This window comes from Phyllobates terribilis, unplaced genomic scaffold (genome assembly GCF_046119375.1).
Source record: "Phyllobates terribilis strain yellow unplaced genomic scaffold, ASM4611937v1 Scaffold_1__5_contigs__length_1240528914, whole genome shotgun sequence".
NCBI lineage: Eukaryota > Metazoa > Chordata > Amphibia > Anura > Dendrobatidae > Phyllobates > Phyllobates terribilis.
In genome coordinates, this window is record NW_027362761.1 from 363,679,312 (window position 1) to 363,694,711 (window position 15,400).

General features: G+C 44.4%; 1 protein-coding gene across 3 annotated transcripts in view; it reads right to left on the bottom strand.

Annotated features, from left to right (window-relative positions):
- Positions 1 to 15,400, bottom strand: part of ACAD10 (acyl-CoA dehydrogenase family member 10) — an 85,155-nt gene that overhangs the window by 31,947 nt on the left and 37,808 nt on the right. For all 3 annotated transcript variants that reach the window (XM_073676323.1, XM_073676321.1, XM_073676322.1), the window contains 2 exons: positions 689 to 829; positions 146 to 283 (listed from right to left, as the gene is read on the bottom strand). In XM_073676323.1, coding sequence (XP_073532424.1) covers positions 146 to 283; positions 689 to 829 — 279 coding nt within the window. The remainder of the gene's footprint in view (positions 1 to 145; positions 284 to 688; positions 830 to 15,400) is intronic.

The window sequence follows — 15,400 nt, forward strand, 5'->3', positions numbered from 1 at the left end:
ACTTTTTGCATATTTTTCACTTCTGGGCAAAATTTTCTACTTTGTAACTTAAATGGGAAATGCTTTATATTACTTATATTAATGAAAAACATGCATAGTGTCCAGAAAATCTCAAGCACAATGTTTGTTTTAGTGATTGCCTTACCTGTGGTTCAGTCATTGCAAAACATGATCTGATCTTGCCTTCTAACAATGGCTTTAACCATCGCTCCTTCTGTTCTTCTGTTCCATAACGAACTAGCACCTCCATATTTCCAGTGTCTGGAGCTGCACAATTAAATACCTAAACATTACAGTACAGTAACAGTGTCAGAAACATACTAAATCTACAGACTGCAGATTAATAAAATCTCAGTAAGTTTAAAATGTTTGTCACAGAGCAGGAGTGGGTAATTAATTTTTCCAATGGGCCACGAGTAACCGTGACTGTTGCAGAGGGGTGAACCAACAGGCTAAAATTAATTCTGCTCAATATTAACATTGATAATTATTTTATATTATTATTAAAATGTATGACTTAATATTGAGCAGAATTAATACTAGTATTCTAAAAAAGAATATATATTAATATCAATGAGACAATGGCAACTGACTAGTTCCATCAACTTGACAAAATACCAACACTTGGCTCTGTCATTGCCGGTAAAGTAAAATTAGCTTTACACGGTTGTACATGCTGCATACAAACCTCTGGTGCATAAAGAGATGTCCCCATTAGCTCACAAAGATGAGCATATTCCATATTTGTCAGCTTGGCACCATACTTGCCCTCTGGGTCACTCTCTAGCGGAAGGAATAGATTCCATAATCCTTGGGTCTTGGCTTTTTCCTGGAAAGGAAAACGCATGACTAGCAACTTCAATCTATTAACCTTGCAATAAAATCTTTTTTTTTTATATGTAACCAGACTTTTTTGAAGAAAGAAACTAGAAGAAAAAAAAAAGTGCTTTGAATATGACCAGGGTTGTAGGACTGATCGCCTTTTCTCGGGGTCAAGAAGGAATTTTTCCCTGTGACGCAAATTGGCTGAAGGTGTCCTGGGGTTTTTGCCTTCTACTGGATCAACAGATTTAGGCATAGGGATTTTAGTAATACCTTTATTACAATCACAAGAGTAATACAAAATTAATTAAAAAATTATAAACGGGTTCATTTTTAATTGTAAAAGAGCAGCAATAATAAAAATGGTAATAATAATACATTGGCGAGGCCTAGTCTCAGTTAGTTAATAAGTTAGTGTAGTGTTATTGTAGGGAGTACAATTGGGGGAGGAAGTTTGACCTAGATGAACCTAGGTCTTTATTCAACCTATGTTACTATGTTTTCTTTATACAAGGCTACAAGAAGAAAAAAGTAGGGAAACTAGTATACGAATGTAAAATTCTGACTTAAGGTGTAGTATAGAGTGTGATCCTCTAAACTAGAACACATCTGGTTTACTCACTTTAACTACTACTAATAACTTAGAGGTGAAGTCTTAGGCTCAGAATCATGAAGACTGGTGTTTTGTATGCCAGGCTTAATGAAGCGAGCGCTGGAGTAAGATGGGCCACAGACCGAAATGTACGCCAGCCTGGGACTGGATTTTGCTTCTATTGTAGTGGTGTCACGGATGTGTCAGATGTGACCGGCAGTCGCCCTGCAGTTGGTTGCAGAAGATCTCTTAGCATTACAGACACCACCTTAGCTGTTTCACTCTAGGACCCAGCGGCTACCTCCTTCCTGCTCTAATTGACACCCTGGCCTGGGTGTTTAAATAGTTTCACTTTGCAGCAGGAAGGTACTGGTGATATTCACTTGTTTCCTTGTGAAAGCTTGGAGCCATTTCAGACTGCTTTCTACTTCTATGGTACTAGGAGAACGTTTGGAGTTATCTCTCTGAAGTCGGCTCAAGCTAAACTACTTTTGCCCCGTGTTTGTCTCCCTTGTTGTCTTTAGTTGTTAGTGGGGATCGACTAGTGCTCATTCCCCCTTCCCTATCCAGGGCCAAGCGCTAGGGAAATACAGGGGTAGGTTCATGTGCGGCGACTGGTGAAGAACCAATATAGGGATGGTAGGAGAAACAGGGTGATATCAGATCAGCCTAGGAGGGCTCCACTCCCCCCTTTCCCTAGAGTCTGGGCTCCCTTCCCCTCTTCCCTTTGTGTTGCACTTAGTCTTTCCTACACAGTGCGTGACATTTGGACACCATTTGTGGTTTTCTTCTGATATGGGTAAAGGTCATTGTGTAGGGACAAGCAGAATGTGAGCTGTGACATCACCTATTGTGATTGCTGTGATATCTACTGCATATAATACTGTGATCTGTGCAATTGGATCCAACAATGTAAGATGAGAAAACCGTAAAATGTCAGTGTTTTTTAACCCCTTCATCCCCGGGCCATTTTCCATATTTGCGCTTTCGTTTGTTCCTCCCTTTCTTCCCAGAGCCATAACTTTTTTATTTTTCAATCAATATGGCAATCCGAGGACTTATTTTTTGCGGGACAAGCTGTATTTTTGAACGGCACCATTGGTTTTACCATATAGTGTACAGGAAAACAGGAAAAAAAACAAACATGTATAGGTTTTTTTTGTTTAAGTGGTGAAAAAAAAAAAAGTCTGTTACAAAAAAAAAAAAAGGTCGCCATTTTCCAAGACCCGTAGCGTCTCCATTTTTCAGGATCTGGGGCCGGATAAGGGTTTATTTTTTGCGAGCTGAGGTTTTTATTGATACCATATTGGAGTAGATACAAATGGTTTGATCGCCCGTTATTGCATTTTATTGCAATGTTGCGGCGACAAAAAAATAGAATTAGACTTACCGGTAATTCGGTTTCTAAGACCCTCCACGACAACACACCTGGAGGTTGCCTCCCCATCCTAATTAGGGACAGGAAACACAAGAGGTTAAATAGCCCCTCCCCATATACTATCCCCAGTGTTTTCAAAAGGACCAAACAGCATGAATGCTCAAAATAATTTTTTATTAACACCAAGGATTTTTTCATGAAGAAGGGAGGGATTTGCCTGTGCTGTCGTGGAGGGACTTAGAAACCGAATTACTGGTAAATCTAATTCTATTTTCTCCAATCCACTCCACGACAGCATCACCTGGAGTAATACCAAAGAATGCATTTTTTAGGGAGGGACAACAGCCTGAAGGACTTTCCTTTCAAACGCTAGGTCTCTATTTGACATACCTTTGCTAAACATTATAGACTATGTTATGGACAGATAACCATGTAGCCTCCCTGAAGATCTGCTCGACGAATTAGCCTTTTCAGCACAGGAGAGAGACATAGCTCTTGTGGAATGAGCTTTCAACAATTTTGGAAGAGATAAATCTTGAATCTTATATGCTTCACAAATTGCTTTCTTGATCCAATTTGCCAGCGTATTTTTTGCGATTTTCTTCCCTTTGTGGGAGCTCCATATTTCACAAAAAGATTCTGATCTTTCCTCCAGGCTTCAGTTTGACTTAAGTAATGGGAGGATAACCCTTCTGACATCCAAAAGTTTTGAATTCCTTTTCTCCGCTATTTGATGGATTCTGACAAAAGGATGGGAGGATTGTGGGCTGAGACATATGAAATTCAGATGTGACTTTGGGAAGAAATGAAGGCTCCACCTGGAGGATGATTCTATTTTCCAAAATTCTTAAATATGGCTCTCTGATGGAAAACGCTTGGATTTCACCCACTCATCTGGCTGTAGTCACTGCTACCAACAATGCTGCTTTCCATGATAGATAAATTGTGTGTCTCAGACATTGGCTCAAAAGGTTGCATAGTAAGACCTTTAAGAACAGTATTCAGATCCCATGATGGAATTGTTTTTGATCTTGTTGGATTTATCCTCAATGCGGCTGTCATAAATCTTTTAATCCATCTGTTTTGAGCTACATTCATATCAAAATAAGAACTCAAGGCCGAAATCTGGACCATGAGTGTACCCTGTCTTAATCCCTTGTACAGGCTGCTTTGCAAAAAGTCCAGTATTTTGGCTATATCTGACCGAAATGGATCTAATGGATGAGGTCCATATCATAATCTGAAGGTTTTCCATTAAATAGTTTGTAACCTGTTTTCTGCTTTTCTGCATTGTATGGATTACATCTTCTGAAGGTCCTCTGGCTCTTAGGATGGAGGCTTCAGAAGCCAGGCTACTAAAGATAGATTTTGGGGGAGTTGGATGGTAGATCGGACTCTGATGCAGCAGATAATGGATATGAGGAAGAATCAACGGACCCTCCACCTTCAGACTGTTCATCGTTCCAAACCATGCTCTTTTTGGCCACTTTGGTGCTATGAGAATCGTTCTGATCTGATTTTTTTGCAGCGTTCTTGACAGCAATGGAATTGGAGGAAATCCATATGCGAGTCTGACTTTCCAAGTATGGGCGAACGTATCTACCCCTGCTGATGGATCTTTGAGATACAGGGAGAAGAATGTTCTTACTTTTGTGTTCTTGTGGTTCCCAAATAGATCCACCTCTGGATACCCTCATTTCTGTACAATCATGTGGAATATCTCTAGTTCAGACTCCATTCCCCATGATGTATATCCTTTCTGCTCAACAGACCTGCCTGATAATTGTCGGAGTCCCTCAAGTGCAGAGCTGATAGGGATAGAAGATGATGCTCCACCCAGTGGAAGATTCTTACTGAAATTACTTGCAGCTTTTTGTTACTTGTACTTCCCTGATGTCTCAGGTGGGATACAGTCGTCATGTTGTCTGAATATATTTTGACATACGACCCCTGAAGTATAGATTTGGCTGCCCTGAGGGTCTCTTCTACCACCTTTAATTCTCTTAGATTCGAGGATTGACGAGCAATTTCTTGTGACCAGACTCCCTGAAAGCCACCTGGGAGACTACTGCTCCCCATCCTCTTTTGCTGGCGTCTGTTTTGTACAATATCAATGGATGTTGAATCCATGATGTTCCTTTCCCTAGATTTTCGGGACAGAGCCACCACCTTAAAGATGTCTTTACTGAACTGGCAGATGAATTTTGCTTGTGAGAGAACCTAGAGATCTGTCCCAGCGATAAAGGATGTACTTTTGAAGGACCCTTGTATGAGCTTGAGCTCAAGGTACAACCTGAATTTTATTGAAATGGTGTTCCAGTTTTTTACTGCATAGACTTTTGACCTCAACCGAATTTGCTTTTGCCTGGGTAAGAACGAGGCCTGTTGGGAGTCTAGGAGAATTCCCAAGAAGGTCTTCCCGGTGAAGGGAATTAGATCCGATTTTCTGCCATTTACCACCCATCCTAACGATTCCAGAATCTGGAGGGACAGCTGCAGGTGTTTCTCCAATATTGGAACTGAGGGAGCCATTATTAGAAAATCGTCTAAATAGGGGACAATATCAATATTTTGCCTTCTTAGGAAAGCTACCACTTCCGCCATGAGCTTTGTGAACAGACGAGGTGCCGATGAAATCCCAAAGGGAAGCACATTAAATTGGTAGTGGTGTATCCTATGATTCGGTTTTACAGCAAATCTGAGAAATTTCTTGTAGGCAGGATGAATCAGCACGTGGTAGTATGCCTCTTGCAGGTCTATTGTTGCCATGACAAAATCCTCGGCAATTCGTGTACTCGTGGATCTTATAGATTCCACCTTGAACCTTCTGTACTTGACATATTGGTTGAGATGTTTCAGGTTGAGAATTATCCTGTAACATAGTAACATAGTCTTCCTTCAACCTTAAAAACTAGGTCCATCTAGTTCAACCCATAGCCTAACATGTTGATCCAGAGGAAGGCAAAAAAAAAACATGTGGCAAACACTTAGCTCCACATTGGGCAAAAAAATTCCTTCCTGACTCCATACGACAATCAGACTAGTTCCCTGGATCAACGCCCTATCAAGGAATTTAGTATATATAACCTGTAATATTATACTTTTCAAGAAAGGCATCCATGCCCTTCTTAAATTTTAGTAGTGAATCACTCATTACAACATCATGCGGCAAAGAGTTTCATAGTCTCACTGCTCTTACAGTAAAGAATCCGCGTCTGTGATTATGATTAAACCTTCTTTCCTCCAGACGTAGAAAATGCCCCCTTGTCCCTGTCTCAGGCCTCAGAGTAAAAAGATCAGTAGAAAGGTCTTTGTAATGTCCCCTTATATACTTGTACATAGTAATAAGATCACCCCCCTAAGCCTTCTTTTTTCCACAGTAAATAACCCCAAGTGTAATAACCTGTCTTGGTATTGCAGACCCCCCAGTCCTCTAATAACCTTGGTCGCTCTTCTCTGCACCCGCTCTAGTTCAGCTATGTCTTTCTTATACACCGGAGACCAGAATTGTACACAGTATTCTAAGTGTGGTCGCACTAGTGACTTGTATAGAGGTAAAATTACGTTCTCCTCATGAGCATCTATGCCTCTTTTAATGCATCCCATTATTTTATTTGCCTTTGCAGCAGCTTCCTGATGCTACGCTCGCGCCCGGACTGACTGGCGTAAGCGTGATTAGTGATCCCACTGTACCATGAACCGAGGAGTGTCTGGAGGGGCGTAAGTATCAACCCGATCCGACCAAGGTCGCACGGCGGCTTAGTCGACTCCGTGGACCAAGGAGGAACCGAGCAGAGGGACCAGGTGCGACTCCAGGTCAGACCCCGGTCACAGTTGTTGACCCACACCGGGGAATGCAGATACAGGCAGGTGGGTATTGGCAAGTACGGCTGGTATGCAGACAGGTGGGCACTGGCAAGAACGGCTGGTATGCAGACAGGTGGGCACTGGCAAGAACGGCTGGTATGCAGACAGAGAGATACTGGCAAGCAAGGCTGGAGTGCAGACCGGGAGGTACTAGCAGGTTGGAGAGCAGGCTGGATAGGGTCCAGTACAGACTGGGAGACAGGTACAGAGCCGCAGATGCGGTAGACAAGCAGAGTAAAGCGAAACCGCCGGAGAGGAGGACAAGGCAGAGCAGAGAGGAACTGCTGGTGCGGTGAGCAAGCAGAGCGGAGCGAAAATCGCAGGTGCGGTGGACAAGGCAGAGAGGACAGGGCTCTGTTCACATGGAACAGACTGGAAAATACAGGAAGATACAGAGGAAGGGAAAAGGGACAAGCAGAACCAGATACACACAAGGTACTTCCTATGAAGTAGCGAGTGGACACAAAACTCACAAACAGAAGTACAGAGACAACGAGTTGGAGTTAGGTGCAGGTTCGGATACTGCAGGAAAAGGGAAGGTACGGACATAGAGACAAACAGGTAACAGGCTAGGATACAGTTCAGACAGGAACTGCTACTGCAATGAGATACAAGAACGAGCCTGGGTATACAGCCCCCAGAGTGGCGGGACAGACTGAAAGTCAGAGATAACAGGCCTGGGTATACAGCCCCTAGAGATGGCGGAAACGGACAAGAAGTCACAGGTAACAGGCCAGGGTCTACAGCCCCCAGAATGGCGGGAACAGACTAGAAACAGGACAGGACAGGACCTGGCAATTCAGTAGCAAAGACTAACTGAGTGAAGGTGTTGCTCAAGCACCTCCTACTGGGTGGAGGGGGTTTAAATATCCAGTGACTCACAGCAATAGGCTGGAGACGCATTAGGGGTGCGCCCACAGCAGCTAGAAGAATCAGGAAGTAACCGGGCCGCCGCCCTAAACAGTCAGTCAAGAGACATGCACATAGCATGAACTGGAGCAAGGTTTGTAGGCTGGACTGACAGGTAAGATTGCGGTCTTGCATAGTGGGAGGTGGTGCACTATGCAAGCACACCGCCAGGGATGTTACACCTGACACTGACCACCAAACGTGACCTTGTCGTCCACCAATACACCCAGGTCTTTTTCGGGTACAGTTTTGCCCAGTGATTTACAATTAAGCATATAATTATACATTTTATTTCCTCTGCCCAAGTGCATTACCTTACATGTATCCCCATTAAAGCTCATTTGCCATTTATCAGCCCAAGCTTCTAGTTTACATAGATCCTCCTGTAATATAAAATTGTCCTCCTCTGTATTGATTACCCTGCAGAGTTTAGTGTCATCTGCAAATATTGAAATACTACTCAGTATGCCCCCTACAAGGTCATTAATAAATATGTTAAAAAGAAGCGGGCCCAATACTGACCCCTGTGGTACCCCACTGTTAACTGTGACCCAGTCTGAGTGTGTTCCATTAATAACCACCCTTTGTTTCCTATCACTGAGCCAGTTCTTAACCCACATACATATATTTTCCCCTATCCCCATTGTTCTCATTTTATGTATCAACCTTTTGTGTGGAACCGTATCAAAAGCTTTTGAAAAGTCCATATACACAACATCCACTGCTTTTCCTTGGTCCAGTCCGAAACTTACCTCTTCATAAAAGCTTTATCAGATTAGTCTGACAGGAACGGTCCCTCGTAAACCCATGTTGATATTGGGTCATGAGGTTATTCTTCTTCAGATACTCTATTATAGCATCTCTTAGGAAACCCTCCAGGATTTTACCCACAGTAGAGGTTAAGCTTACCGGCCTATAATTTCCAAGTTCAGTTTTTGTCCCCTTTTTGAATATTGGCACCACATTTGCTATACGCCAGCCCTGTGGTACAGACCCTGTTATTATGGAATCTTTAAAGATTAAAAATAATGGTCTATCTATGACGTTACTTAATTCCTGCAGTACTCGCGAGTGTATCCCATCCAGGCCCGGGGATTTGTCAACTTTAGTGATTTTTAGACACCGCCGTACTTCCTGCTGGGTTAAGCAAGTGACATTTAATGGAGAATTTTTGTCATCACTGATCATGTTTTCTGTCATGCGATTTTCTTGTGTAAATACTGTTGAAAAAAAAATCATTTAGCATAATGGCTTTTTCCTCATCCACCATTTCACCCAGACTATTTTTAAGGGGGCCAACTATAGGCTCCTGATGGCTTTTTTAACAGGAACACCCGAGATTAGTGACCTTCTCCTTGATCCTTGTAAGGTACTGGTGATATAACCTTTGAATTTTTCAGATCCTGAAGACCCGATATTACGATCCTTTGTAACCTTGGAGATGACAAGGTTGTTATTGCTAGCCTTTTTGGAGGGTAGGCAGTGAAGTCGATTTTTGATCCTATTCCAACCATTTCCAGGACCTTCCTGTCTCTTGAAATCTATTGCCACTGTGGAAGGAATTTTGCAATCCTACCTCCTACACTTTTGGCGTCATTGTCTGTCTTGCCTCGTATTTTGAAAGAAATTCTTCCCTCTCCCACCTTTGGGTTAACTCCAGCGACCGTATTTACCTTTGCCTTTATATTGAAATGTTTGCTGTTGTTGAGGTGGAAGAAATGGTCTTTTCCTAAAAATTTTTGGATTCTTTGGCTCTGGCAGAGGATTCTTCTTATCAGAGGACTTCTCCAACAGCTCATCCAAGGTGGATCCAAACACATATTCTCCTTTAAATGGGATGGAACAAAGTTTAGATTTTGAAACATTATCCCGACTCCACATTTTTAACCATAGAGCTCTTCTCATAGAATTAAGATAACACTGCTGATGTCGCCGCAATCCTGAATGACCCCGCCAAAGCATCCGCAAGGAATCCTGTGGCCTTTGCAGTAAGGGAAGGGATGTAAGAGGGTCCTCCCTAGGGGTACCTTTCCAAAGATGTTCTTTCAATTGTTGTAACCAGAGGAAGACATATCGTGCAACCAATGTCGAAGCAATGTTTGTCCTCAGGGAAGCTGCAGATGTCTCCCATGTCTTCCTCAGCAAACTGCCAATCTTCCTATCCATTGGATCCTTTAGTTGGGAGGAATCTTCGAATGGAAGGGTTGTTTTCTTCGCCACCCTTGCCACTTGTACATCCACCTTCGGAATTTCCGACCAAGATATGGTCATATTCTCATCTAGTGGAAACCTATCTTTCATCTCTCCCGCAATACCCAATCTTTTCTCGGGTAATTACCATTCATCCATTATTAGACTTTGAATATTGTCATGAACGGGGAATACTAGCTTCCTTTATTATTTTAATCCTCCAAATATCTCGTTCTGAAATGTACGGGTTTTCTTTTCTTCTTCTTCTTCTACCTGCATAGTATCTCTTACTTGCAATAACAATGCCTCCATATTTTCTGACGAAAAATAATATATTTCTTATCCTCTTCTCATTCCTGATTTGCACTCAGATCACCTTCCTCTAGCTTATCCATAGATACTACACTCTCTTCTGAGTCAGAAGTATCCCTAGGGCTATACTTCCTTTTTTTTGCTGGGGATGGACCTCCAACATTAGCCTGAGAGAAGTATTGTGAGAAGGAGGCTAGGGAGGATTGTATCTCCTGCCGAACCATTCGTCTGACCTCTTCTATAAGCGAAGGCTGTTCCTCTTTAACAATGTTGCCAGTGCATTTCTGGCATAGGGGTTTCTTATGGCCCGAAGCAAGCTTCTTTCTACAAATGGCATATTTGCGGATTGCAGTATTTTCTCGCACTGTCGGTGCAGGATCCTTGTCGCCCTAAAATTTAAAAAAGGGAGATTTTACAATTTTTGGATCCTGCTCAAAAGAGTGGGAAATAACCCATTCAAGGTGTACTTACTGGGCCTGGGTTCGTACTGGGCTCTGCAGATGCAGATTTAAAACCGACACCTTCCATAGTAAGAGGATGTTCTGTCCTACGTTAATGGTGTCTTCTCATTTGGGTCTTTTATAGCTGAGACAGAGATGCAGCGCTGATTCCACCAATCCAGTGGATGATTCCTCCTATTTTCCGGCCAAAACTGCGGTTTCATATTTGAATTTCCCGCTGCGGCCAATGAGTTCCACGGTGGAATACAACCGGAAGTGACGTTGCAGGCCGAAAACCCGGACTTCCGGTGCGCCCTGCATGCGTGCCAGACGCTGCCATGGAGGATGGAGGAAACACAGCCTTGGGAGCTGCCCGAGGTCCCCAGCCTAGAGCCCCACTTAGGTTTACCATGCGGCACAGGAGAGTGGGGAGGTCCTGCTCCAGAGGGAACGGGAGCTGACAGAGGAGGAAAGCCGGAGGCGATCGATCTCTGCAGCCTGGCTTCCAGGTATTTTGACAGAGTACTGCTCACCAGCCACAGCCACCCTAGGAAACCTCTTCATCCCATAGGGACAGGAAAACACTGGGGATTGTATATGGGGAGGAGCCATTTAAACTCTGGTGTTTCCTGTCCCTAATTAGGATGGGGAGGCAACCTCCAGGTGTGCGGTCATGGAGGGAATGAGGAAAAAACGAAGTTACTTACCGGTAACGGTATTTCTCAGAGCCCATGACGGCACCACGGAGAGAGGGGATCCGCCCTTCAAGGACAAGAAACCTACAGATAAAAAGGGCGGTACCTCTCTCCCGCATCAGTTGTTTACAGAGCACGAGAGGACCTCCAGGTTAATAACACAATATACGACATTATTATGATGCTTAATAGGAACAGCGTGTGACTATGTATAAAACATAACAGTAAGTGTGCACACCAACGCGTGAAAGGGAGGGAATGTACGGGTGCCGTCAAGGGCTCTGAGAAATCCCGTTACGGGTAAGTAACTTCGTTTTTCTCCTTCCCCCATGACGGCACCAGAGAATTGCAGAGAAGTGCACTGTTAGGGGGGACCACTGCCTTCAAGACCCTCCTACCGAAAGTAAGGTCAGAGGAATAGGCTAGGTCCAGCCGATAGTGGTTAAATGTAGAGGGGGGAAGACCATTTGGTGGCTCTACATATCTGTTCTATCGATGCGCCAGCTCTTTCAGCCCAGGAAGTTGCTACTGCTCTTGTCGAGTGAGCCTTCAGATTCTTTGGGACAGTTTCCCCACTTGTGGAGTATGACAGGATGAAGGCGTCCCTTATCCACCTTGCCAACGTACTTTTAGAGGCTTTCCGCCCCTTCTGAGATCCCTGAAAGCACACAAAGACAGCCCTATCCTTCCTATGCTTCTGTGTGGCTGCTAGGTACTGAATGAGGCACCTCCTAACGTCTAGTGTGTGCAGGTCCCTTTCGCTTTTATTCTTGGGATTTGGGCAGAAGGATGGAAGGGAAATCTCCTAGGTTCTATGAAAGCATGATGCTACTTTTGGAATGTAACCTGGGTCTGTCTTAAGTATAACCCTATCATCCAGGATTTGTGTAAAAGGGGGCCCCGCTGACAAAGCCTGAATACCGCTAACCCTTCGTGCCGGCGTAAGGGCTACCAAGAGTGATGTTTTCAGGGAAAGGATTGTCAAGGGTGGCTCTGCCAAGAGTTCAAAAGATGGTTTGGTTAGGGCCTTAAGAACTAAGTTTAAATCCCAGGGAGGAAGACTCCGAGAGGGGACGGGCCAAGCTCTAGCCGGCGCTTTGATGAATCTGGCTATCCACCTATTCTTGGCCAAATCACAACTGTATTAGACCCCTAACACAGCAACTTGGACCTTCAAAGTACTTGTGGCTAGGCCCTGTTCCAACCCTTTCTGAAGAAATTCTAGAATAGCTGACAGCGGAGCTTTACCATCCAATCTAGAGCCAGAAAATTCGAGGAATTTCCTCCAGGTTCTCCCATAAAGCCTGGTAGTTACGGGCTTCCTACTTAGTAGTAATATGTAAATTAAGTTCGGAGAGAACCCTCTATCCCCCAGGAGGTTCCTCTCAAATTCGATGCTGTCAAATGTCAATTTTTTACCTGAGGATGAAGGACCCGCCCCTGGGACAGAAGATTCGGCAGCTCTGGAAGCACCCAGGGGTCTGAGATGGACAACATCCTCAGCCAAGAAAACCATGACCTCTTTGGCCAGAAAGGAGCTATCAGGATTACTCTTGCTTCGTCCTCTCTGATTTTCCTCAGAACTGCCGGAATTAGAGCAATCAGAGGAAAAGCATAGGCAAGAGGGTGACTCCACGGGATCATGAAGGCGTCTACTGCTAGTGGGTTCCCCCTGGGGTCTAGAGAGAAAAACTCGACTACCTTTCTGTTCTGGCTGTTGGCAAACAGATCTATGGTAGGACCCCCCCCATGCCTCTATTTGATCGAAAACCTCCTGATTTAGCTCCCACTCGCCCTGCTTCAGCTGAGTCCGGCTCAGGAAATCTGCTCTGTGATTTTCTATTCCCTTTATATGGAGCGCCGACAGGGACCCCAAATTGCTTTTGGCCAAAAGGAAAATAACTTCTGTCACCTGCATCAGAGGACGGGACTGTGTACCTCCCTGGTGATTGAGATATGCCACCACTACCCGGTTGTCCGAGAGCACTCTTACGTGGTGACCTCACAGAATGTCCAGGAATTCTAAGAGGGAAAACTTCACCGCCAAGAGTTCTTTCATGTTCGAGGATACGGATCTTAGGGGCCCTGTCCAGCGACCCTGAGCTAACTGGTCATTTAAGTGGGCGCCCCAACCCCTGGAGCTCGCGTCTGTGGTCAGTATCTGAGTGACTGGAGTTACCCATGGGACACCCTGGGCTAGATTGTCTGACTCCGCCCACCATTTTAAGGAAAGTATGGTTTTTAATGATACGGTTAGCCGACTTTCTAAGAGCCCTCCTAGAGAGTTACAGCCTCTAATATTTCCCACTGCAATTCTCTTGAATGTATCTGGGCACACTGTACGGCTGGGAAACAGGCAGTCATGAAACCCAGGAGGGACATGGCTTTATGCAGGGACATACTTGGGTGATACTCTATCCGAGATACTTGGCTTATACGTTTTTGGACTTTCCCTGCCGGGAGGCGGCACTCTTGATTTATTGAATCCAGTATAATGCCCAGATATTCCTGCACCTGACCTGGTTCGGTTCTGGACTTTTCCAGTTTCAAAAGCCAACCTAAGCTCCTTAAAGAACCCATGACTTTCTCTAGTTGGGATCTGCAGTGCCGAAATGAGTCATTATCAAAAAATCGTCCAGATATGGGACTACCAGGATGTTCTGTTCTCTCAGGTGCGTCATCACCTCTGCGATTATTTTGGTAAACAGCCTCAGGGCAATGGCCAGGCTGAATGGGAGGGCCGCGTATTAATAATGCTTGACCACCCCCCCTATTAGGACCGCCACCCTGAGGAACTTCTGGAAATCTTTGTGGATGGGGACATGATAATAGGCATCCTTCAGGTCCAGAACCATCATGAAGCAATACTGAAACAGCATTTTCACTGATGACTTTATTGTCTCCATCTTGAAGGTCTGAACCTTCAACAGTTTGTTTAATTTTTTCAGATTTATGATAGTCCTGAAAGTCCTATCCGGTTTCCTCCTCAAAAACAGAGGAGAATAGAAACCCTCATCCTGCTCCCCGGTAGGCACCTCCTGAAGGACTGCTTTTACTATCAGAGTCCGAACTTCTTGCTCTAGTGCTAACTGCTCTTCGCATGAGGACCTTATAGGAGTTATCATGAAGTTTGGATGAGGGACTATAAGGAATTGGAATTTTAGGCCTGATTTTATTAGGTCCAGGATCCATGGGCTGTTTGATATATTTTCCCAGGCCGGGAGAAACCCAGGCAACCTTCCCCCCACCCGGGGCGAACCTTCATTGGGAAGACTTCTTATTGTCGTTGGGGGGTCTATTGAACAGGAAGCCTTCGGTCCTCCTCCTACCGTCTTCATATCTATCCTTGTCCGTGGGGGGTTTCCTACGTATAAAATTTGTGCTCCGAAAGGACTTCCTATAGGTGGTGTAAGGCTACCTCCCCAAGATGCAGAAATGCTGCATATTTTTTCCGCTTCTCCCTGGCAGGAAAAACGCATGCGGTTTATACATGCGTTTTTCCCGCCAGGTAGAAGCGTTTGTCAAGCGTTCTTCACATGCATTTCTGCATGTGGGTTATCAAGCGCTTTTGCAAGCGATTTTAGTATCACTTGGAAAAGTGCTTGACAACTTGTTCACACTAGATAAATCCATGCAACCGGCATGGATTTATAGTAGTGTGACCAAGTTAGTTAAAAAAAAAAAAAAAAAGAATAAGAATGGTGAAAAATATAAAGATTATACTCCCCTTCCGATGTCCTCCCGGTGTTTTCTCTGCTCCGTCCGGTCTCTTGCACTGCTCGCGGTGGTGTGAAGGACCTGCGGTGACGTCATTGAGTCATGTGACAGGTCACATGACTCAGTGATGTCATGGCAGGTCCTTCACAACACCGCGACCCATAGAGCAGACCAGACGGAGGGGAGAAAACACCGGGAGGACATAGGAAGGCAAGTATAATCTTTATATTTTATTTTAAATTATTTTTTTTACAGTTTCTATGGTACAAAGGTCTAGATGAGAGTCTCCTCTCCTCCAGACCTGGGTACCATCCGCACATTGAACCATGTGATATCAGCTTGTGCAGATGCAGTGATGCGGATGTCACGCGGTCCAATGCAAGTCAATGGCGGCGATTACGCTGCGTGTCCGCAAAATTAATGGAGATGCTGCGGATTTTTGAGCGCAGCATGGGCATTGACATTGCGGCTTGTCATT